The sequence below is a fragment of the Lampetra fluviatilis genome, chromosome 2, assembly GCF_964198595.1.
Source record: "Lampetra fluviatilis chromosome 2, kcLamFluv1.1, whole genome shotgun sequence".
Classification (NCBI taxonomy): domain Eukaryota; kingdom Metazoa; phylum Chordata; class Hyperoartia; order Petromyzontiformes; family Petromyzontidae; genus Lampetra; species Lampetra fluviatilis.
Genome location: NC_136276.1, coordinates 31641668 through 31665577, shown reverse-complemented (window position 1 = coordinate 31665577; position 23910 = coordinate 31641668). Strand labels below are relative to the sequence as shown.

Genomic DNA, 23910 nt, shown 5'->3' with positions numbered 1-23910 from the left:
GTGCCTTTTATCACAAGCGTCGTGGTGACGTCACCGCCACTTAGTGGCGAATGGCGGTTGTTGTTGTTGTTGCCTTTAATCTTATTTCAGCTCGCTCACCCCAAGTCCTACCTTTTGTAAATTCCGTTGGGTTTATCTATTGCTCTCTTTGTGGTAAGGGTATGGATGTGGATTTATTCATCGCTGAGATGCCACGGTTTCTCAAAACGACACGGGAAATTAAAAAGATATCATCAGGGCTAAAATAGAAAAAGTGGAATGAGTGGGGGATAACAGAGAGCGAAACAACATGAAAGACCAATGGGAAAGGGACACGACGGATGAAGGGACAAGACAGCGACTGGAGCGGTGCACACAGAATGTGGACCCAGACAAGTCAAACGAGAGTCTCAGCACCAGCAGCGATATCCCGAACAGACGATGGTGCAAAATAAACAAAAACGTTTAGCCTGGGTGAGACAATAATGCTTGATGTGTTTGTCCTGGGACACACATCTCAAATAACGAGCACACACCAACAGTGCTCAAAGGAGCGGAGTGCTTGTTATCAAGTTAAACCAATGCACACGCTTTCAGTAAGCGCGTCACACTGAGCGTGTTTACCTTGGCGGCCATCGAGTACTGCTCAGAGTACTTCTGGCATTCGTCCACCTTGACCTGATTCTTCTCGATGTCCATCGCCAGAGCCTGCAGTGAGTGAAACAAACGGCAACGTTAACTTTGCCGGCTGGGATGCAACGATTCGCCAATTAAAACCCGATGCTTATGCTCGCGGTACATGTGTCCTATCGTGCGTGTACCAAGATAATATTTCTGATTCAAGCGTGGAGGAGGAGGGGCGCCATCGCTTGGAATCGCAGAGAGACGGAGAGAGCTACACACGTGGGCTCGGAGAGCGTGTGCAAGTTGGAGACGTCAAGTTTACTCTTAAGAATGACTGGGCTTGGGCAGGAGACATTGCCAGTGGCTAAGACCAACAATGGATTGGTAGCCAAAGGACGGCACATGCCCGAGAGGCCATGCATCATGGAGACGGAGCGATGCAATCAGCGAGTGCGCAGGTGTTTGACGAATTATTGCATCGCAAGGCTGTGAGAGATGGTGACGGCTTGGGAAGGCCTTCACCCAGCGAGGAATGAATCACGGCTTTTGTTGTTGTTGATGATGGTAGATTATTACGCGTGTAACGATAGACTAATGGAGTGGAGAAGGAGGAAGCACTATAACGGAGAGTAATGACACACACCAGCAACAGACGGAATATATAGACTGCTGCTGCTGCTGACGGAAGTTTGTGGAGCCAGCGGCCTTTGTTAAGGGGCTGGACGGGAAGAGATAGAGAGATGATGGTGGTCAAGGCGCAGGAACGCGTGAACCTTCTGCTTCTCCAGCTGCTCCTCCAGGCCCCGGACGTCCTCAATCTTGCTCGCCTGCACCTTCTCCTGCAGCTTCATGGTCTTGTCAAGCCAAGCCTCCAGCCAAACGGCGCTCTCTCGGTACGAGCGCAGAACCTTCGCCAGGCCCTCCAGCTCCTTCAGCCTGTACGGCCGCACAGCAAAATTCAGCACGGCACAGCACAGAAGATCCTGACATGTCGATGCGCGTGTGTGTGTGTCTCTGTGGAGGGAGCGGTAGTGTAGCGGTTAGCGCGCTGCGCTACGAACCCGGTGACCCGAGTTCGATTCCCGCTCACGGCCAACACCGGTGACGATTATCTGAACTGGTCCTGGGCCTGCCCTAGGTCGACGCAGTCTCAATGAGTACCCGGTGCGGTGCGTAAACATCGCCATTGGGGACACGAAAGGCGGCCGGGCGTGGTGCTGGCCACCCACCCCCTCGTGTGCAGTGCCGGCCTTTACAGGTGCCCGCTAAGAGCATTTTTTTTTTGTGATGATACTTTCAAGCCAAGAGACAGCACAATGGGTGTGTAAAATGATACATCAGGAATCTCAATTCATTTTCACAATTTGGAGTCCTGATCCAGTTCAGAATTTATTTAATATTTTAAAATGTTGTGGCACACTCGAAGAGCCCGCACGGGTCCATCACAGTGCGGGTGTGATAAGCTTTCCTGACAAGACGTATGAATCTGGCTCCGGTGGGGGCAAGTAGGGCCAGGGGTTGGGTCAACTGAACGTTCATATTGTGCGATGTCGGCAAGTACACCACGAGCGAGCAATCAGCGTCACCGCGTCGTCTGCACATGCCTCGACTCGCTCAACGTGTGCGAAGTCGGCAGCACGACTCTCGGCTTCTTCAGTGGGGAAAAAAGAAAATCAACCGTTTTGAAATCTCCCCAAAATCGACGCAATATTTGGGCTTGGAACGCGAGCCAAATTCGGTCGAAGATGTTTCGGATCCTGAACGCTCAATCGCGAGCATCGCGGCGGGGCTGGCTCGGCACTGCTCGGGACGCGCAGTGGGGGAGGGCGGGGGGAAATGAATCCGCGACTGACCTGGCACGGATCTGAGCGCGCGCGCTTTGCCAGCGCTCCAGCGTGTGCTCGGCACGCTCCGCCACGCGCTCCAGGTCGGGGTCGCGCTCGCCGTGCTCGCTCAGCATCCGCCCGCCCGACTCGCGCGCTGCCCGCAGTTGTACGTCCAGCGACGCCAGCGGGCCCCCCTTGCGGCCCTCCGTCTCTTCCGCCTCCTTCGCCCAGGCCTGCACGGGCAGGGGAGAAGGGCGGCAAATGTTATGCGGGGGCAGCAGTAAGATGTCACATGGAGGGGTAAGGCATTGTCACACGAGGCAGTGAGAGGTCACATGTCACATGAGGCAGTATTTGCCTGTTTGCAAATCATATTTGTTTTATCTGGTTTGTATCTCCAAGCTTTGGGCAACTATTTGAACAACCTGGCTGGTTTCCTCAAGGGGAAAGACACCCTCACAGCAGCACAAGTTTACACGAAAGTTTCATACACGTTGAACCATCTTCATGAGAGTCACAGTGGCTCCCCCCGTTACGGACAGACTGACGGACCGAATGCATAAACGTTCACCTGCAGCTGCACGATGTAGGTGCTGACTGTGGCCGGGTCGGTGGGAACAGTCTCCTCCTCGTACAGGTGACCCTCCAGCTCCTTCAGCAAAACATCGGCCTCCTGCAGGCTTCCTACCAGCATGCTCATCCTCTTCAGCCTGCCGACAGACGCCACAGCAAATTGCACGGACGTTTAGAGCGGGTCATTCGCAAGCTCCATAAAAAAGTACGGCAAAGGCAGTCAGAACTCCGTAAAATTTCCTCGCAGACGCGATAACTCTTGGATTGAGGCACCGGTTCAGGAAACTCAATCGCTGAGGAAACGGTGGCAGTTGGAGGTCACGCGGTGTGCTGGCACGAAAAGTATAATTAATCATTCATAATCATCGGCATGGGTCGGGGTTCCACCGCATCCGCATCGGAGTGTGCCAACGGTGACCAACATATGAAGCAGAACCAACAACCGCCCAAGCTCTGCGGTCCTATACTGGGGGGGACGTTCGGGTAACGGCGTCGCGGTGACATGCGAGCGCGGCGAGACAGACACTCACCTCTCCAGGTAGACCGTCGACAGAGCCTTGACCTGCACCAGCTTCTGGGTGGTGAGAGCGAGCTCCGAGGCGAGCGAGGACACGCTGTGCGACTGGCCGGGCTGCGCCGCAAGGGCTTCCCGACTCTCCTTGTCCAGCGACGACATTTCAGCCTCCACCTTGCCCAGGTCCTGCACGACCGCCTGTAAAGTGAGGAGGAGGAGAGCACGGGGCGGGCTTGTGAGCAGACTCACTGGGCGCCACGGTGGCGAGATGTTAACTCCCTTGTCTGGTATACAGGTGGCCGTCGGTTCGATTCCGACCCTGGCGCCTGTATATTTGGAGTTTTCACGTTCTCCCCATGGTCGCGTGGATTTTTTGTCCGGGTCCTCCAGGTTTTTCCCCTCCACATTGAGTATCAACGTGTGTTCAGAGTATTTGGCTGCTTTAAATTTCCACATAAGCCATTTTGTTGAGCTATCATTTGTGGCCAGGTCGCTTCTGAAAAAGAGCTGTATAGCTAGGTGGGCCCTACCTGGTCACATAAAAATAGTTTACTCATGGGCAGGTGATGCGACGCTCCGGTCAGTTGGTTCTGTACAGCTGCATGCTCAATGGATATTTGACGATGGCGGTGAGGTCTAGGGGAGGGACCAGTTCAGATAATCACCACTGTAATTTGTCATGAGCGGGAATCGAACTCGCCGGGTTTGTAGCGCATTGCGCGAACCACTGCCCAACTGCTCCGCACAAACACCCAAAGACAAAGATCCCCCCCCCCCATATAGCCTGTAACAGACTATTGGGGTAAGTCCTGTTAGCGAGCACCTATGAAGGCCAGCACGGCACACAAGGGAGGTGGGTGGCCAACACCACGCCCTTTGTCTCACCATAGGTGATGTTTACACACTGCACCAGGTACTCATTTTAGGCTGAGTCGACCTACGGAACGCCCACGACCGGTTCAGATAATCGTCACTGGTGTTGACCATGAGCGGGAATCATTCGGGTCGCCGGGTTCGGCGGCGACCCGAATGATTCCCGCTCCGCATACTTGTGCGCGTGCTCACAACACACGCGTGCACACCCACATGCACACGGACGTGCGCACGCTACCTCCTGCTCCGCTGTGCGCTGTACGCTGTCCTGCAGGGGGTCCGAGGGGTCGAGCGGAGCCCGGATCTGGCGGATCACGCGCTCCTCGCAGCCCTCCAGCCGCAGCCGCAGCTTCTGCAGGCGCGAGAGCAGCGAGCCGCAGAGGCTCTCGCCTTCCTCCTCTGGGTCATCCGCAGCGCGCGCACACACGGCAGAGCCGACACGCAGGCGGCACGCACAGACACAGAGGCGCGCACGCAGATACACAGACGCACGCAAATGCACGCACGTAGACACGCAGACGCACGGACGCATACATGCACGCAGACACGCAGACACGCAGACACACACGGACACAAACACAGAGAAGGTCAGCATTGAGTTCACTTTCTCCCGAGTTCAAGATCGGAGAACTTACAACCCACAGCCCACGCCCATCCTCCCCTTCACCTCCTCACTTGCCAGTCCTTCCATCTCCCCTCTAGTCATCCCATCCCCACCACAACCCCTCCCCACCACGACCCCTCCCCACCACGACCCCTCCCCCCACCACGACCCCTCCCCACCACGACCCTCCCCCCCACGACCCCTCCCCACCACGACCCCTCCCCCCACCACGACCCCTCCCCACCACGACCCTCCCCCCCACGACCCCTCCCCACCACGACCCCTCCCCACCACGACCCCTCCCCACCACGACCCTCCCCCCCACGACCCCTCCCCACCACGACCCCTCCCTACCACGACCCCTCCCCACCACGACCCCTCCCCACCACGACCCCTCCCAACCACGACCCCTCCCCCAACCACGACCCCACCACGACCCCTCCCCCAACCACGACCCCACCACGACCCCTCCCCCAACCCACCACGACCCCTCCTTACCACGACCCCTCCCCAACCACGACCCCTCCCCCCACCACGACCTCTCCCTCTGGTCTCGCTCGCTCCACCCGCGACGCCCTCACCCTGCCGCATGGCGCTGAGCAGCGCGTCGAAGTGCTGGCGGCAGGCTTCGACGTCGGCCTGCACGCGCGCGTGGTCCGCCGTGGAGATGAGCAGCGACTCGCGCGAGTCCTCCAGGAAGTCCTGGAAGCGCACCTGCAGGCTCCGCACCACCCGCTCGTACTCCTGCTGCGGCAGCGACTTCAGCTGCCCAAATCGGCGAACGGGAGAGACAAAACGCGCATGAGCACACGCAGAATGTTGGGGCAAGGGCTGTTATCATCGGGCAGAACCTACAGCGGCAGGCGATGCACGCGCACGAGGCAAAGTGGTGCGGCAAACGTGACGCCCGGCCGCCTTTGTCTCACCCAGTGCACCAGAGCCAGACACGCTCGAGACACACAGATATACACGTGCAAATACACACACAAAAATAAAACAAAGATCCCCCGTGTAGCCTTAACAGACTGTAGGGGCAAGTGCTGTTAGCGAGCACCTATGAAGGCCGGAACGGCACACGAGGGGGTGGGTGGCCAGCACCACGCCCGACCGCCTTTGTCTCCCTAGTGGCGATGTTTACATACCGCACCAGGTACTCATTTGAGGCTGAGTCGACCTAGGGGAGGCCCAGAACCGGTTTAGATAATCGTCACTGGTGTTGGCCGTGAGCGGGAATCGAACCCGGGGTCGCCAGGTTCATAGTGCAGCGCGCTAACCACTACACTGTCGCTCCCCTGCAAATACTCACACCAACACAAGCATGCGCATGCACACACAAAGACAAACATACCCCATGTAGCTGAGACAAGATGTTGGGGCAAGTGCAGTTAGCGAGCATTTCTTAAGGCTGGCACCGGCGCACAAGGGGGGTGTGGGATGTGGCCAGAAATACACCAGGGCCGTATGATGATGTTTGCACACTGCACCAGGTACTCCTTGCTAAGGCTGAGTAGATCCAGAGGCCGCCCTAGCCCATTTCAGACACCACTGCTGTTTTTTTTTCGTGCAATATTGTGCTGTCTTTTCTTGGATTTTCTGTTTGCACTTAGTCACATATTCACTTTAAGATGTTTTTTCTTCATGTTTTTTGTTTGTTGCGGTTGCACCCGATTCAAGAGCCGAATGGCTCACAGGGCTACACCTAAGAAATGAACGTGAACTTGAACTAGCCATAGCTGGGAATGTAACTCGGGTTGTTGGGTTACGGGTGAGAGGTTGGAGGCTACGGGTGAGAGGTTTGGAGGTCGCGGGGGTCACTGACCGTGATGACGTTCCACGAGCGGATGATCTCGATGTCCTTGATGAGGTAGAGGTAGGACACGACGCTCTTCATGTTCACATGCTGCTGGTGCCACAGCGCCATGGCGCTCTGGTAGAGCTGCTCAATCCTGCACGAGGTCACGGGCGCCGTCGTTAACATCGTCACCTCGCACTGACAATGTCGTCGTCGTCATCGTCAGTGGTAGCAGCATCAGTGTCAGCATTGTCATCCACGATCTGTGATCTGGAGCAGTTGTATGATCATCATCAGTAGCATTTTACCCAGCAGCAGCATTGTCATCGCCTTCGGTGGCAGTCTCGTTATCTAAAATAGCAGCGCTGTTATTGTTATCATCATGAATAGCAGCAGCGTTTTCGTAAGTGAGATCCACCTTTAATTTTGAGCTGCATTGGAAGCTCTTCCAATGCTGCCGAGGCTGCCAACAAGTTCCTGACCGCTCCTGGCAGCCCACTTTTCATTGAGCAATGTTTTTTTATTGGATGAAGCCCTTGCTCTCTTTGTCATGTTGGTTATGGGGGTGGGGGGGGGAATTTGTTTGACCATACTTCACCACGCCGGTCACAGAAATTCACTGCCAAGGCAGTCACAGTTTACGTCCGTCACTATGGTACAAAATGCCACGTACCCCGCCCTGCGCAAGTAACCGCTTACACACACGGTGCAGTTTTTGTGCAACATCTCGTTTTCGATAAGACGTTCGTTCATATATCTGACCTCATCAGACATCCACATCTACCTCGATCCCCCCTCAGCGAGCCCATATAAATGTACATCCCTGGCTTTGTAACTTAAGGCGTCACGGTGGCGAGATGTTATCTCTCTCGCCTGGTATGCAGGAGGTCGTGGGTTCGCGTGTATTTGGAGTTCGCGTGTTCTCTCTCTCCGTGTGGTCGTGTGGATTTTTCTCCGGGTGCTCCGGGGTTTTTCCCCTCCACATTTACAATCGACGTGCGTTTAAGTATTTGGCTGCTATACATTTCCACATGATAAGCCACTTTTGGGCCTTGACTGGTAAATAAAGAAAAAAGTGTTTAGTTGAACTCGCCTGGCGGCGGTCTCCATGGCGTCGGGGTTAGGGGGCGGCACCAGGAAGCACACGGAGGGCACGGTGGCGATGTTTCCCGTCGGGTTGATCACGCGCCACTTGCTCCGCTGGGCGTTGTCCTCCAGGGCACATTCCTCGCCCTTGTGAATCGTGATCTGCGTGGCGGTGGAGACGCAGAAAAAACTAAGAGAGCCGCCCGTATAGCCTCAACAGTCTGCCGGGGCAAGTGCTGCTTAGCGAGCACCTATGAAGGACGGCACGGCTGCACGAGGGGGGAGGGGGTGGGTGGTCGGCACCAGGCCCGGCCGCCTTTGTCTCCCTAGAGGAAATGTTTATACATCGCGCCGGGTACACAAGTGCAGGCTCCAGCTAGACCTCACCTCCATCTGCTTGTAGTCGCAAACAGCTCGGATGGGGATCGAACCGGAAACGCGATTCTCGGGGTTGCGAGGCTTCAGCTGCACGATGGTTTTGGCTCGCCCGACCAGCCCGGCCACAGTGCGCTTGAACTCCACCAGCTGTTCCTTCTCGTCCTGACACATCGAGACGACAAAGACAAAGTTCCCCCGTATAGCCTTCACAGACTGTTGGGACAAGTGCTGTTAAAACGAGCATCTATGAAGGTCGGCACGGCCACCTTCACCTCCCCAGTGGCGATGTTTACACACCGCACCAGGCACTCGTTTGAGGCTGATTCGATCTAGGGGAGGCCTAGCACTGGTTCAGATAATCGTCACCGGTGTTGGTGTCCGTGAGCGGGATTCAAACCCGGGTCGCTGGGTCCGTGGTGCAGCGCGCCAACAGCTACATTACCGCTCTCCACCCCACAGAGACGCACACGTATAGCCTTTAACAGACTGCTGGGGCAATTGCTGTTAGCGAGCACCTATGAAGGCCGGCACGGCACACAAGAGGGGGGATGGGTGGGTGGCCAGCACCACGCCCGGCCGCCTTTGCCTCCCTAGTGGCGATGCTTACACACTGCCCCAGGTGCTAATTTCATTATCTGAGTCTCCACCAGTCGGCCTAGGGGAGGCTCAGATATAATTATCGTTGCTGGTGTTGGTGTGTGCGTGAGCGGGAAGCAAACTCGGAATCCCCAGGTTCATCGCGCGCTGACCGCTACACTTCTGCTCCCCGCCCCACAGAGACGCACGCCAGAGGTCGCAAACGGTTTTTGATTCCTTACCCGTACACGTACCCGGCCGCACCAGGGTCGCAAACGGGTACCCGTACCTGGCCGGGTACGGGTAGCCGGGTATCGGGTAGGGTACGGGTATCGGGTACCCGGTTGCGACCTCTGACGCACGCGCACATCACGCGGCACTCACCATGGAGCACTGTACCAGGTCCTCGAGGCGGGAGAGGCTGCTGCTCTTGTCGCACGAGTACTTGCGCTGGATCGACTCGAGCAGCGAGTTCAGGTGCTGCTCGCCCTCCCGAGCCTCCGCGAAAAACTGCGGCAAACGCGAACGACGATGCACAGCTTTACCTAGCACGCTTAGAAACCGTGACACATTTAAAGCGTAACACACGTAGAAAGAGAAACACATGACAAACCACAATGTACACAAGATAACAAAAACAACAACACGCATGCACACCACAACACACACTCGATTTCTGAAATGTACAGACGTACATCCATCACAGACAATTTCAATAAATAAAAACATTTAAACACGGCCGCATCTCAATGTTCTGTACGAATATGAGAAGTGCTGTTAGCGAGCACCTATGAAGGCCGGCACGGCAGAGGAGGGGGTGGGTAGCCAGCAACGTGCCCGGCCGCCTTTGTCTCCCCAGTGACGACATTTACACATCGCAGCTGGTACTCATTTGAGGTCGAATCGACCTTGGGGAGGCCCAGGACCGGTTCAGATAATCATCACCGAGTGTTAGCCTTGAGCGGGAATTGAACAGTGTGCGAATCGCTACACCACCGCTCCCCATACACGCACATCCTGTGCAGTGAACACATGATTTGTATCCATCACATTAGCTCCCTAAGAGGCAATAATAACGCTGCATGATGAATGCCAGCGCTGTTTGACAGAGAACCCCATCGTATACGTTACAGCCCATAATAAATTCCTGCTGCACTAAATCAGCCCTCTCCTCCTCGCCTGCACTGCCAATAAAACGGCTGAGTGAGTCAAAGTTCAAAGGTCAAAGTGGTTTCCCGCTCAAATGAGCACGGGGCTGACGCTCATCTTTCTGCAGCCCGAATCCAGCGGTGGAAATTCCACATTCCTATGACGGGGTGGGGCAGCATAGCGGTGCAATGGTTAGCGCACTGCGCTACGAACTCGGTGACCTGGTCTCGTAACCAACAGGAGAGATGAAGATCTGAACCGGCCCTGGGCCTCCCCTAGGTCGAATCGGCCTCAACGGCGAACCTGGTACTGTGTGTAAACATCACCACTTGGGCGTGGTCATAGCCACATCAATCTCTCGCCTGCAGCGTTGGCCTTCCTACGTGTTCACTACAACCAACATTGGCGGCGAGAGAGAAATGGAAGCGCTTTTGTCACGGTTCCCGTATCCGCACCGACGAACATGGCGAGACAGCTCTGTTGGGTCAAGTGCTGGCAGCGCGAAAGAAGGCAGTATGACGCGCAACCATGCCTTGCCACCGATGTTAGCTGTCGACGGAAGTTGATTTCAGGATGCCGGGTTCGCGGTGTCGTGCGCGTCAACCTGCCGCGGCACCCGCTCCCCGCTATCTCGCGAACTCCACAACGGCGCACGCGTACTGCGTACGTGCGAAACCACGTGCGCACACACACACGTGCGCGCACCTGGAAGAAGGTCGTGTTTTCCTTGAGATGGGTCTCCACGCAGCTGCAGATTTGCAGAATCCAATGCCACTGGGACTGGATGGCGGCCAAGTAAGCCTGCGGAACACGAAACCCGCACAAGGGGGACCCGGTCAGCCAAGAGCCCTCCCCGACGACCAACCTCCGTCGGCGGTGGAGACGCGCGCGGTTAGATGCACGGAGAAACGACGACGACGGGCGGGGAGGGAGGGAGGCTGCGGAGTGCAGCGGTGGTTCCTGCCTGCTCGCGCCACTTGTAAAAGCAAGCGGAGGTCACGGCGGCGACGGAAATCGTGAATTGGAATGAATCCTCAAGTCGAGACTCGGCGGACGAGGCGCTTCGCATTAAAATAAAGATTCCGTGTGCTGGGGTGGGGGTTAGGGTAGCGGGGTGGTGCGGGGGTGGAGGGTGTTGTGTTGTGGGGGGGGGGGGGGTGGCGGCCGGACCGTTGTGCCCGCGGCGGTGTACCTCGATCGTCTCCCGAGCCGGGTGGTTCTGCATGAGCAGCTGCTCGCCGCCGTCGCGCAGAGTGTTCAGCTCCACCTCCTTCTTCTCGAGCTCCTTCATCAGCTCCTGCGCGCGGACGGGCGTTGTCGAAGCGTCGCACTTTGAACAACATAGCGATCTCATATCTTATTGTTACTTGTATGGAGCGGCTTTTTGATAGCTAATTGGAAGCGACTCACGGCCCGTTGTAAATTCGTCGATGGGTAAACCTTGCTAACAGATGACGGACAAAGACCACCACCCCCCCCTCTATCTACAGCCTTTCCAGGTTGTTGTGGCAAGTGCTGTTAGCGAGCACCTATGAAGGCCGGCACAGCACATGAAATAGGTGGATGAGCAGCACCACTCCCGACCGCCTTTGTCTCCCCAGTGGCGATGTTTTGACACACCGCACCAGGTACTCATTTGAGGCCGAGTCGACCTAGGGGGAGGCCCAGGAGCGTCACTGGTGTTGGCCGTGAGCGGGAATCGAACTCGGGTCAGCGAGTTCGTAGCGGAGCGCGCCAACCCACTGCACGACAGCTCCCCACTTGTACACACGCACACACAAGGATAAAGATCCCCCCGTATAGCCTTCGCAGACTTTTGGGGCAAGTGCCGTTAGCGAGCAGCACCTACGAAGACGCACGCACGCACGCACACACGCACGCACGCACACACACACGCACGCACGGGGCGTCACCTCGTGGTACTCGCGCTTGCTGGCCACGTCCGGGTTGCGGTTGCTCCAGTCGTGCGCCACCTCCTCCTCCTCGCGAGCGTTCAGCCACATGAGCTCGTGCGTGGCGCGCGACACGAAGCGCTCCAGGCTCTCCAGGTGGCGCAGGCGCCCACGAGACGAGTTCTGGGGGGGGGGGCGGGGGGGGGCGGGGGGGGGGGGGTGCGGGGCGCGGGGGAAATTGTAAATTGTCGCCAAAATAAAATAAGACCCATTTTTTTCGAATTCGGTAAAAAGCTCACTATTTCAAGAGCCGCAGTGCAATGTGAATACGGGACGGTGGTGGCGCTTCGTAAATAACAAGGCGTGGGTTTGCCGCCTGTGCCAACCCAAACGATTTTCCTCCTTGACCCAGGAAAGCCGCACAGAGTCCGAAGACTCAATTTTTTTTCAGGAGGTTCCCATTACATTGGGATGTTTTGGCCAACACCAATTGCAATGTTTGGGGCCCAACGTTGCATATTTACTGGGCACGCAACGTGACTGTCGTACGATCTTCACGGGAGTTACAGCGCCTCCCTCCCTGACACCAACGGGCGGCTCATCGCGTCGCTGCCTCGCCGCTCGTCAGCGTCCACTCCCAACGTCGCCGAGCCGTCCCCTCTCTCGACGGGAGCGAGCGGCGGATTACCGTGTGGCGGCGGTGCAGGATTCCAAGTTGGAATTGCTATTGTTTGTTATTGATCCGTCTGGTGGACAGGCTTGGGAATCTGGGGGAGGGGAGGCGAGGAGCCGTCACTCACCAGCAGGCGCGTGTACTGCAGCTCCAGGCGCCCCAGGTACTCGCTGTAGGTGCCCCTGTTCGCCGAGCTGACCTTGGGCTGTGGAAGGGACACGGGCGCCCCAGTCAGGGTCACAGGACGCGTGGGAACGCGTTGACGATAGGAAGGTGACGAAGATGGGATCGACGTGCCTCAAGTGCTTGGCATACAAAGTGATGATGCTGCGCTGCTGATGAGGATATTTCTGCAGCTGATGATGAGCCTCTTCTTGCTGCTCGTGACGACGATCATCACGTTTCTTGACGACGATGATAATTACGCTGGTGATTATTATTCGGACAAACACAATGCGCAGGATTGACTGTTGTATGGTCCGGATGAGGATGATGACAGTAATTATCACATGCTGATGTTGTCGAGGATGATGGTACTGCTGCTGCTGCTGATGATGATCCTACCACTGATGATGATACCACAGCTGCTGCTGAAGATGATGTTACTGATGATGGTGGTGGTAATTCTGCTGCCGCTGCTTATGATGATGCAGGTAGCACACTAAACTGAAGACGATCGCTTGTGTTCTGATCGAAACGTCGTGTTTTTTTATATTTTTATTTTTTCTATCTATGTGACCTTCACCGAAAGAACCAAAGAATATGAATTCCTGCAGTCACGAAAGTTTTAAGTCAAAATTGAAAAGTCATTGCTTTAGAATTCCATTTTTGTGTTTTGGTTTGTTGTCCTTCCCCCCCCCCCCGACACCTCCGATTTGCACCGTTGGCTACGTACGGTGCGAAAGAAGTTCAACATACATGCATGATTCTACTGCTGGTGGTGATGAAAATTGCAAATGTTGTGGTTTCACGCTTCAACACACCGGTGGGCTAAAACTATTTGTCTTTTGTCAACGTGACACTTTTTTTACTGATTGGCCGTGTCGGGTGGTGGAGGGTTACGACACATCTATCAATAACGTGATCTAAACCCAAAAACGTTGATTATGAATGATGATCCCGCTGCTACTGCTGCCGATCGCGACCACGATCGAACCCCCCCCGCCGCCCCGCGCCCCTCTGCTCCGCGACGGAATCGCACGACTCACCTCGGCAGCCTTGGCCTGCTCGAGGCGAGCGCGGAAGGCTTCGATGTCGCGGTGCGTGCCTCGGTGGGCCTCCAAGTTGGCCTCCACGGCTGGGAGGTCCGTCCCCCACTCCGCCGCATCCAGCGCCACCTGCAGAGGTGGCAGATTCCTCAGCTGACGCAGCGACGCACGGTTCGGACAACTTCCATCGTGGATAAGATTTGTTTCGTCGCTTCCCCTTAAATTTTTATCCGGATTGTAAAAGTCGGCCGTCACATCGCGGAGAGCGGGTACCCGTCCGCGTGTACTTTAGATTCCGATTTTAGCGAAAACGCGGAACAAAATTTCACGTGATGGATTTTTTGGGTGCAGTTATTGGTGACATCTCTCCCTCACAGGTTTACCAATCTTTGAAATTTAAATAAATATTTTTTCAAAAATAAATATTTTTTCAAAATATTTATTTTAAAAACTAGAGGGCAGCCCATCCTATGCGCGAGGCCCAGTGACGCTCACATGACAGCCAACCCTCGCCAGACATTGACTACTCGCCAACAGCAGCCACGAACTCGCCGTACCATCGCCGGTTATTGTAACATAGCGGCGGTGTCCCCGCCGAGCCAATGGATTCACCGCTCTCCGCCACACACCACCGCCCCCAAATCGCACGCGCCAATTTTTATTTTTGTTTGTGAAAACGGGGCCAACGACGATGATGACGACCCACGGTGCGATGACGACATCCACCACCAGCCAGAGCCTCACCTGCTGTGCCTCCACCCATTGCAGGAGGTCTCGGAGTGACACCGTCGCCTCCTCCTCGGCCGTCGACCCTCCAGGCGAACGCCGCTGCTGAGGCTGCGGCTGCTTCAGCTTCACCTGCAGCTGCTGCTGCTGCTGCAGCTTGCCCTGCCCCCGGTCGGTCTGCGTCGTCTGCGTCTCGAGGGTCGCGCGCGACGTCTGCGTCTCGACGGCCGAGCCGGCCACGCGGCTCGGGGAGAACGCCGTGCGGTGCTCAGAGCGCAGCGCCACCACTCGCTCGTGCAGCTGGAACACCCTGCAAGCGGCCGTCGGGGTCAAGGTCGAGCACCACGCTCGACACACCGTACCACGTGCTTGTTTGAGGCCGAGTCGACCGAAGGGGGGCTCAGGAACAGTTCAGATAATCGTCACTGGTGTTGTGAGCGGGAATCGAACTCGGGGCATCCGGGTTCGTCGCGCAGCGTGATAACCGCTACACTGACGCTCCCCACACACATATGTAGTGACATAAATGGGGTCACTATAGCGGTTAAAGCCAGCTAGCGTCATAAGAGTGGAACTGTGGGTCTTGGGCCTCTCTCAGGCACCAGAGTGGGTATGCCATGGAAGCAGCCCCTAGGGGGCATAGTTCTGGTGACCGTGAGAGAGAGGTCGAGTGAGGGCATGACAGTCTGGGTGACCCTGAGTGGGCACGCGATCAGACGAGGTGGCAAGGGGGGCCCAAAAGGGGGAGAGAGGGACACGTGACGTAGGGGCCGGAGTCTTCGGGAAGGATCTGGAAGGGGGCGTGGCCGAGTCCCGAGCTCCGATCGGGGCTGTTCTCTGGAATCAACCCTCGGCGCTACGTCTCTCTGATCTACGGTCTTCGCTCGGCATCGTGGGTCAGTCAGAATGTTACCGACTGACCCGGTTATGTAGTTGCCCCGTTATGGCTTAGTTAATACTCAAAGTAGCTATCACCTCTGTTGTTATTCCGTACGTTTATGTAGTTACCCGGTTGGGGTGTTGAAATAAACGTGTTGCCTCCAAGTCAAGTGTGTGCCTCCGTGAAGAACACCACACATGCATGGATGCGCACACGCACACACACGCCACTCACCGCCGGTACATGTTCTCCGCCTGGAAGTAGCGGCCGTCCTTGAGCGTCTGCACGTTGGCGAACATGCTGCGGATGAGCGCGTCCAGCTCGCCCAGCGTCACCTCGAGCTCCGTGGCGCCTGGGCCAGCCGTGCCGCCCGCACGCAGCTCCTGCGGGGCACCGTGCAGTCACCACCACACGCAGCGCCGTCACCACCGCTAACATCGTCACCACCGCCAACATCGTCACCATCGCCACCGCTAACATCATCACCACCGCCAACATCGTCACCATCGCCACCGCAAACATCGTCACCACGACCATTTCGTCACGAACCACCCCCACTGCAGAACCCGTTTAATCACGGCAGCCAAAGCCCAGCCTCAAACTTGTGCCCAGTGCCCAGTGCCCAGCGGAAGCCACTCAGTGCTTCGCCACGGCCATTGTGAACTCGCCTGGGCCGCCTGTGCCAAGTTCATCTTCGTTCAATGGCTCGCCAAAAGCAGGCGGCCCCTGTGACAAAGGCGGTCACTGCTCCGTGCGCTTTGAGGTGCGATTCTGTGGCCGTCTGGAACGCTCTTCCTTCCGATATTAGGAAGCCGCTGAAGCAATGCACTTTCAAAGCTCGATTTAAAACTAATTTCTTTTGAACTGCTCTGTGTTTAGTTTGTTGTCCTTCCCCCGCACCTCCGCTTAGCGCGGCCGGCTACGTACCTTGCGAAAGAATTTCAGCACGCGCACACATTTTGCTGAGCAGCTGCGACGACGGAAAGCCACACTCACTATGTGCAGCAGTCGCTCGGCACGCATCAGCTTCTCCTCGCACACGCCCGACTCCTGCTGGATCTGCAGCGCCACCCGTTGCAGCATCTCCAGCCTGTCGCCATGGCAACAACAACATCACCACCGTCATCGTCGTCGTAGCCGTCGCCGCGGTTAACCTCAAAGCGCGGCGCGGAAACACGTTTCCAGCTGGTTCAAACGAACGTTGGCTCCCCCCCAGAGAGGAATGTGTGTGAGTGTGCACGTGCAAGTGTGCCAGCATGTGCGTCTTGTGTGTATACATCGTGTGGATCGCCAGTGCAAGCGGTTAACGAGCTGCGCTGCGAACCCAGTGGGCCGAGTTCAATTCTCAAACACGACCAACAACAGCGGCGAATATATGGACCGGTCCCAGGCCTCCCCCCTAGGTGTCGACTCGGCCTAAAAAAAAAAAGAGAGCACGCGGCGCGGCGTCGAAACATCGGCACTGGCGAGACAAAGGCGGTCGTGCGTGGTGTTGGCCACACCGCCCCCCTTTCTCGCGTGCCGTGCCGGCCTCCGAAGGTGCTCGCTAACGGCACTTGCGTGTGTGTGCGCGTGCACTGACCTCTCGATCTCGGGCCGCAGCTCCTTCTCCCTCTCGAGCATCGCGACGATGAGCCGGCCCCACTCCTTCTCCACGTCGTTCGGGTGCTGGCCCTGGGGCAGCTTGATGCGCCCGGCGAGAATCCACGCCTTGTTGAAGGGGCCGCACACAAACACACACACACGGCCATTAACACATGGCAACTAAACTAAAATATATTTTATTTTACCAGTTAAGGCCCCAACTGAGCTATGTAGCTCCGTCTTCAGAAGCGACCTGGCCACAAATGATAGCTCAACAAAATGGCTTATCACGTGGACATTTATAGCAACCAAATGATCTAAACGCACGTTGATTCTACACGTGGAGGGGAACAGCGGGGGGCCTGGAGATAAATCCACGCGACCACGGGGAGAAACATGCAAACTCAGGGTCGGAATCGAACCCACGACCTCCTGTATACCAGGCGAGGTAGTTAACATCTCGCCACTGTGATGGCGTTGTATAAATAAGACAAAGATCCCCCTTATAGCCTTCAACAGACTGTTGGGGCAAGTGCTGTTAGCGAGCACCTATGAAGGCCGGCACGGCACACGAGGAGGTGGGTGGTCAACACCACCACGCCCGGCCGCCTTTGTCTCCCCAGTGGTGATGTTTCCACACAGCATCAGTTACTCATTTGAGGCTGAGTCGAATTAGGAGAGACCCAGAACAGGTTCATATAATCGTCACCGGTTATGGGGGTGAAGCGGGAAACGAACTCGGGTCGCCAGGTTTGGAGCGCACCACACTAACCGCTCGCTACACCACCGCTCCCAAATATAAAAACAATACACCTTCCAACATCGCACGCTTATCGCCAGTCGTGCCGATTCACAGACTGGAAGTATTTTATACGAACAATAACCAGCTATGCCCGTTACCGCCGAGCGTGTATTGAAGCCGGTAACAGAACGCGTTCGCGGGGCCTCTGTGCACCTACCTCCAGAGACTTGTAGAGTGTTTTGATTCGCATCTTGTCGCTCTCTTTCGGGGGCAGCTCCATCTCCTTGAACTGCAGGTACTGGTTGTACAAGGCCTGGGGAACAGAGAAGGGGCGTGGGCGGAGAGAGCGAGAGTTTGGCGCCGGGGTTACGCGCGTTGGCACGGCTCGGCTACGTACGGTGCGAAAGAAGTCCAACGCGTATACAAAGCCAAGCCTACACAGCCTCCACAAGGGCTCACGTGCCAGTGGACGGACCCGGGGGTAGACCTACTTGCTGTACTGCCTGTCAAGGTTGCGCGTGTGCACGGCGTCCCTGTGTGTGAACGCACCGCTGGGCGAGGCCCTCCTCACGCCCGTGCCTGTGTTTGGGGAGTCATCTGAACGTACTTCACCAAACCCCGATGAAGTTGGGGAGCGCCGACGTGGCGAAGTAGTTATTTTGTTTCTATGTGACTTTACCGAAAGAACCGAAGAGTAATTCCTGCAGTCACGAAATCTGCAAATAAAGTTCTAATTAAGTAGAAACACAGACACGTTCCTAAAACAAGCGCCGCGTTAAGCGACGATTTGACGCATGGGCGTAAATAATGCTCGTTTGAATCAGCAAAATTAGCCATCCGTTTTTTTTTCTCCTTCCGAGGACCAAATGGGACCCCCCCCGCCCCCCGCCTGCCCATCCCCCTGCCTGCAACTCCCTCCCCCACCCCCACCCCACCTTGAGCTCGGCAGGGTTGTTGGGGAAGTTGCGCGTGTACATGACGGTCACGTGGTGGCGCAGCCACTGCAGCAGCAGCACGACGAGCTCCTGGTACTCGCGCCACTGCGTCTCCACCTCCTGCCCACGCCGTCACGAGACGCACGGGGAAGGAAACAACAAATTGATCGCGTGCGTGCGATATTCCGCTACGGTTTCCAAAACTGTGTGAATGTGTTTGTCCGCGGGAGATGTTTAAACAGCGGTATGGAAAGCTGAACCGGGTAAGATGTGTAGTTGCAAATATTCCTCTTTGCTCCGCAAGCTTTGGGCAGTAACCCTTCGGTTGACGCGGCCGCTTATCAACAAGGGGAGTTCCCCAATAGCAACACGACTCTGCGCCACACGTACGTGCAAACTGGGCCATCGTCGCGACGGCTATCTTGAGCGCACCGTCCCCCGTCACAGACGGACAGGTGGAGCTACTGCATAATTTGCTTGGTCGTTCATTGCTCGTTCGTTCGTTAAATCGTTGGGTCATTCATTCGTTAATTAGTTCGTGCGAACATCCGTCTGTCCGTCCGCCCGTCGGCTCCCTCGCTTCGCTAGCCGGCCACCTGGCCGGCTGGCCGTGTACGCACGTGCACTCTGCATGCGGCGCTCACATTAGCGTTGGCGCCGTCGGGAGCCTTAGGGATGGCGTCGTAGAGCGAGGACACGTAGGTGATGATCGACTTCTCGTCGGGCGATGCCACGTCCACGTCTGGGGGGAAAGGATGGCGGCGTAAGTTCCAGCGGGCGGAACGCGGGGCAGGAGACGCGGCGCTCGGATTTAGCGGTCAATCGCAGGTTTGGAGTTTCAGACGCACATGCAAAGTATATGTGTGTGTGTGTCACGAAGACATTGTTCATAATTCTAGATTTGAAGCTTTCATGACTGCAAGGATTCATACTCTTAGTTTTTTCGGTAAAGTCACGTAGGTAAAAAATTGAAATAAAAATTAATAAAATAAAATAATTAAAATCACGACGTTTCGGAGGCAACACAAGTCTCCGTCATCAGGTGGGACCGTCACAGCCAGATTTGTGAGGCCTCACCTGATGACGGAGACTTGTGTTGCCTCCGAAACGTCGTGATTTTTATTATTTTATTTAATTAATTTTAATTTAATTTTTTTACCGTCGTGACTTTACACAAAAAACTGAGGGTACATTGTTTATAACCCGATACATTTTTGTTATCAAAGGTAAAAAGGTACTGCTGGCGTCCAGGAGAGGCAGGCGCGCGCCGCGTTTGACCGCGACGCGCCGAGCTCTCGCGCGGCGGTGCCGTGAACACGACCCCTCCTTCCCAGCGCCGCCGTTAGCGGGACTGCGTTCGTTTGTCTTTTAATCCGATAGCCAAACACGCACGGCCGGGGGCGGTGAAAACAGGAGCACCTGCCGCTCGCGAGTGTCACGGGCAGCCTCTACGGGGTCCCCGACGCGAGCTCACGGGATGGACGCGCGAGCGACGCGCTGCTGGCGACGCGCGCGGCGTGACGGTGTCACACCTTCGGGGTCGAGGAGCCTGGTGACCCCCAGCTCCCGCTCGGCGGTGGAGAAGGCGAACTCGAGGTTCTCCTGGTTGGAGCGGCCGTGCACCTGCTTGAGATCCACCAGCTCTGGCCTGTGGCAGTTGAGACACAGAGGCAAAGGTCACCCGTGTAGCCTGCGCAAGCTGTTGGGGGGGGGGGCAAGTGCTGTTAAGCGAGCACCCACGGAAGCCGACACACGCGGCACGTGAGGGGGCGGGGTGGCCAGCACCGCGGCCCGGCCGCCTTTGTCTCCCCAGTGCCGATGATGACGCACAGCAGCGGGTACTCATGGGGAGCCACCGCCCGGTACTGTGCCAGTAACCCCGACCTCCCTCCCTCCCCTCGGCAGTGACACTGCCCGGCGACAGCGTGTCCCCCACTTGTCGCAGAGCTTCGCGGTTAGAATCCAGCTGCACAGGGACAACTGCCACTGGGGGCGCCCCTAGGCTAGACCACACAGCAGCAAAGACAAACATCGCCCCCGCTCCACCCCCGCAACCCTAACCGATGCCCCAGGTCACTCTTGCAAATGAAATTCATCCTGGTCTCCACCTGGTTAAACAACAACAACTTGAAACATGAACTTGGCTACCCCCAGCCCCTAGGCCCACCCCTCCCATCCTTCCCCCTTCCTGAGTGGTGGTGGGGGGGGGTCAGTGCGAGCCGCACTTGTGCTTGTGGATGATGGCGGTGAAGAGTTTTCCGTCGCGCCAGGACGTGGTGAAGTTGTCGCACTTGACCCCGGGGTAGCCCTCCACCATGCGCTTCGACCAGAGCAGCAGCTTCTCCTTGGCCGTCATGTCCTCGGACTGGCCGGTCACCTGGATGTCCGAGATCTGGATGCGACAGAGACGGCGCCAGCACCTGTCATTAACTTCGTCATCGTCAACGTCGTCGTCATCAACGTCGTCGTCGTCATCAACATTGTCGTCGTTATCAACGTCATTATCGTCAACGTCGTCGTCATCGTCATCAACGTCATCGTCATCAACGTCATCAACGTCGTCGTCATCAACGTCGTTGTCGTCGTCAACGTCGTCATCAACGTCATCGTTGTCATCAACGTCGTCATCAATGTCGTCGTCGTCATCAATGTTGTTATAATGAACGTCATCAACGTCTTCGCCATCATCATAACTGGCATCAACGTCACCATCATCATCAACGTCGTCGTCATCATCATCAACGTCGTCATCATCAACGTCGTCGTCATCATCAAAACTGGCATCATCATCATCAACGTCGTCATCATCTTCACCGACATCCGAATCGTTTTTTACCCACGGCGAGCGGCAACAGAGCGAGAATCTTTGTTATTAATCCTGGAGAAGGAATCCGATGAGCTACGAAGCTCGTTTACACAGGTGTCCAGCAGGGTCACGGGGTCAGCAAGTTACAACAACAAACAAGACAGAACCCGATAGGAGTGCAGAGTATAAGAAAGGTAAGCAAATCACTAAAAATAAAGCACACAACTTCAAATTGTAAAAATATATCAATTCATGCCGGTTTCTGAACATTAAATGCAAGCTTGGGCAAGGCTGCAAAATAACAAAAGTCCCAGACCACAGCAGGACAACACACGGTCCCTCAATAAAAATCTTACATTAAAATTGAACTATCGATAACATGGGTAAGGATCAGAGTTACAAAACACGTCGGCAAATGTGGCCGTATCCGCCACTAAAATTCTGCCTCGGAAGTGAGATGCCATGCGGGGAATTGCAATGAGGGGGCAGGAGAACCGTGTGGATGAGAGAGAGAGAGAGAGCATGGGCAGGGCAATGAAAATTTGTCAAACCATTAAGGAGAGCGAGTGAACTTGGGTGAGGCCGGACGCGTCGCTCGACGGGGTGATGGCTACGGTCGGGAACAATTGACGGAGGGGCAGAGAAGTGATGGAACGCGTCCCGGGAAGACGGCCACTCGGGAGACGGGTCGATGAATTCGGTTCGTGTGCACCGTCGCTCATCATCACTAACCAACACTTATCGTCATCATCTTCGTCATTGCCACCACCATCATCATCATCACCGTAACTATCATCACCAAAATCATCATCATAAACGTCACCTTCACTATCATCGTCATGATGACCACGATCATAATTGTTACCATCACCACCACCACTATCATCATCACCTGGAAGTGCAGGATGATGGTCCATATGAGCCCCAGGGTCAGCTTGGGGTTGCCATCGGTGATGTCGTCATTTCGGATGTTCACCAACTTGATCTGCGAGACCGAGGTGACATCAACCCAGTCAGGTCAGATGGGCAGCGCTAACACGTTCGCATTGCAATGAACAAAAACCCCTCCCGTCTTAAGCACGCCTTTGGTTAACTTCAGTTTCTCAAGAGCGCAGTATTTAACGCAGAGCGTTCGCTTACAGCAACCCAACGGCATTCGTTTATCGGGCCACAACCTTGCCGATGGAACTCGTGAAGTCGAAACCCGTCCAGAGTTTGTCGGCTTCAACAAATGCCGCTAGAAAACAGAGGCCGATGGCCCCTGAATGGTATATTTAATGATACTGATTGAGGCTGAGCAGAACCTGGTCTGCGTATACTGCAGTAGCGCGGAAATTAGCCTTCGACAAATACGCTGTGCATGAAGAAGGATTGAGCAATTGGGATGATGTTTACGGACATGAAAAGTCATAATCCGACGTGAAGAATCGCTCACCTCTCACCCTCTCTCCAAATCACCTCTCAGCGCCGTCGTTTCTTACACCCCCACCCCCTCCTCTCTCATCGCCCTCCTAAACCCCTCACCATCCTCACGCTCCTCACCTTGCGATGCTTCAGGTAGTCCAGTGCAATCTGCACGTTCTGGAGCCGATGAAATCGCATCCTTCCCTTCTCCCGCGGCTGCCAGGAGGTGGGGAGGAAACATGGATTTTTTTTTATTAACGAAACATTTATTTTTGTATACATTTATTTTTTAAGTCTCCCAAAAAAAGCTCAAAGTTAAGGACCGCGATCGCAACCAATCTGCGCGCCCAAATAGGGGGGGGGAAAAGAATCCTCGCCACACTGTTCAGTAAACGGCGTCTCGTAAGAGAGAAATACACGTTGGGCCGACGGTTCGGGCAACGGCCCTTCTACCAGGTGGAGCCGGTGGCACTAATTCAGCGGGGTTGCTTTGTCCGAACAAACACCGCTGGATGAGGCCGCAGCGTTGTGAACCCGGCGAACCCGGATTGTTTCATTCCTGTCCGCACGACTAGCATCAGTGGCGAGTGGCACCGGTTAGGGTGGGGGGGTCTCCATCCTCATCCCCCCACCCCCTGTAATTCCCAAGCCACGCTGACCGGCGTGGTGAAGTATGGTCAAACAGGACCCGTGGCCGCGGTAAATGGAGTGGGGGAGAATCTCGTCGAGCAGTGGATTGACAAAGAAGTGTATATTTTTGTTTTACTTTATTGTAAATAAACCCCGACGTGCAATAAGATCACCAAATAATAAAACGTTTATTTTTTATACATGGAGACAAAGGCAAAAGGTAGAATCGTTTTTAAAATATATTTGGCCAATAATGCCCCACCGGTGAACTTAATGCATTTGACAATTTATTTATTTAACAAAGCAGTATTAAAGCCAATTTTTTTTCAATTGCACTTCGTATTATTGCAATAAACACATCATATGCAAAAGGGTTATTGCCCGAAACGTCGCCAATTACATATTTCTCCTTTTAAGGCCGCAACAGTGTTACTGATGAGAATGTCGAGTATTTTT

At 55.5% G+C, this 23910-nt stretch overlaps 1 protein-coding gene across 3 annotated transcripts in view; it reads right to left on the bottom strand.

Moving 5' to 3' along the window:
* LOC144945478 (microtubule-actin cross-linking factor 1-like) overlaps positions 1 to 23910 on the bottom strand; it is a 327032-nt gene that overhangs the window by 185303 nt on the left and 117819 nt on the right. For all 3 annotated transcript variants that reach the window (XM_078873993.1, XM_078873994.1, XM_078873995.1), the window contains 27 exons: positions 22963 to 23040; positions 22313 to 22405; positions 20840 to 21006; positions 20147 to 20262; positions 19259 to 19356; positions 18615 to 18734; positions 17897 to 17992; positions 16936 to 17063; positions 16350 to 16443; positions 15588 to 15736; positions 14492 to 14783; positions 13748 to 13876; positions 12667 to 12744; positions 11888 to 12049; positions 11167 to 11271; positions 10680 to 10775; positions 9210 to 9335; positions 8259 to 8411; positions 7879 to 8033; positions 6813 to 6939; positions 5575 to 5758; positions 4628 to 4788; positions 3533 to 3714; positions 3001 to 3139; positions 2457 to 2662; positions 1377 to 1539; positions 604 to 687 (listed from right to left, as the gene is read on the bottom strand). In XM_078873993.1, the coding sequence (XP_078730119.1) occupies positions 604 to 687; positions 1377 to 1539; positions 2457 to 2662; positions 3001 to 3139; positions 3533 to 3714; positions 4628 to 4788; positions 5575 to 5758; positions 6813 to 6939; positions 7879 to 8033; positions 8259 to 8411; positions 9210 to 9335; positions 10680 to 10775; positions 11167 to 11271; positions 11888 to 12049; positions 12667 to 12744; positions 13748 to 13876; positions 14492 to 14783; positions 15588 to 15736; positions 16350 to 16443; positions 16936 to 17063; positions 17897 to 17992; positions 18615 to 18734; positions 19259 to 19356; positions 20147 to 20262; positions 20840 to 21006; positions 22313 to 22405; positions 22963 to 23040 (3681 nt within the window). The remainder of the gene's footprint in view (positions 1 to 603; positions 688 to 1376; positions 1540 to 2456; positions 2663 to 3000; positions 3140 to 3532; positions 3715 to 4627; positions 4789 to 5574; positions 5759 to 6812; positions 6940 to 7878; positions 8034 to 8258; positions 8412 to 9209; positions 9336 to 10679; positions 10776 to 11166; positions 11272 to 11887; positions 12050 to 12666; positions 12745 to 13747; positions 13877 to 14491; positions 14784 to 15587; positions 15737 to 16349; positions 16444 to 16935; positions 17064 to 17896; positions 17993 to 18614; positions 18735 to 19258; positions 19357 to 20146; positions 20263 to 20839; positions 21007 to 22312; positions 22406 to 22962; positions 23041 to 23910) is intronic.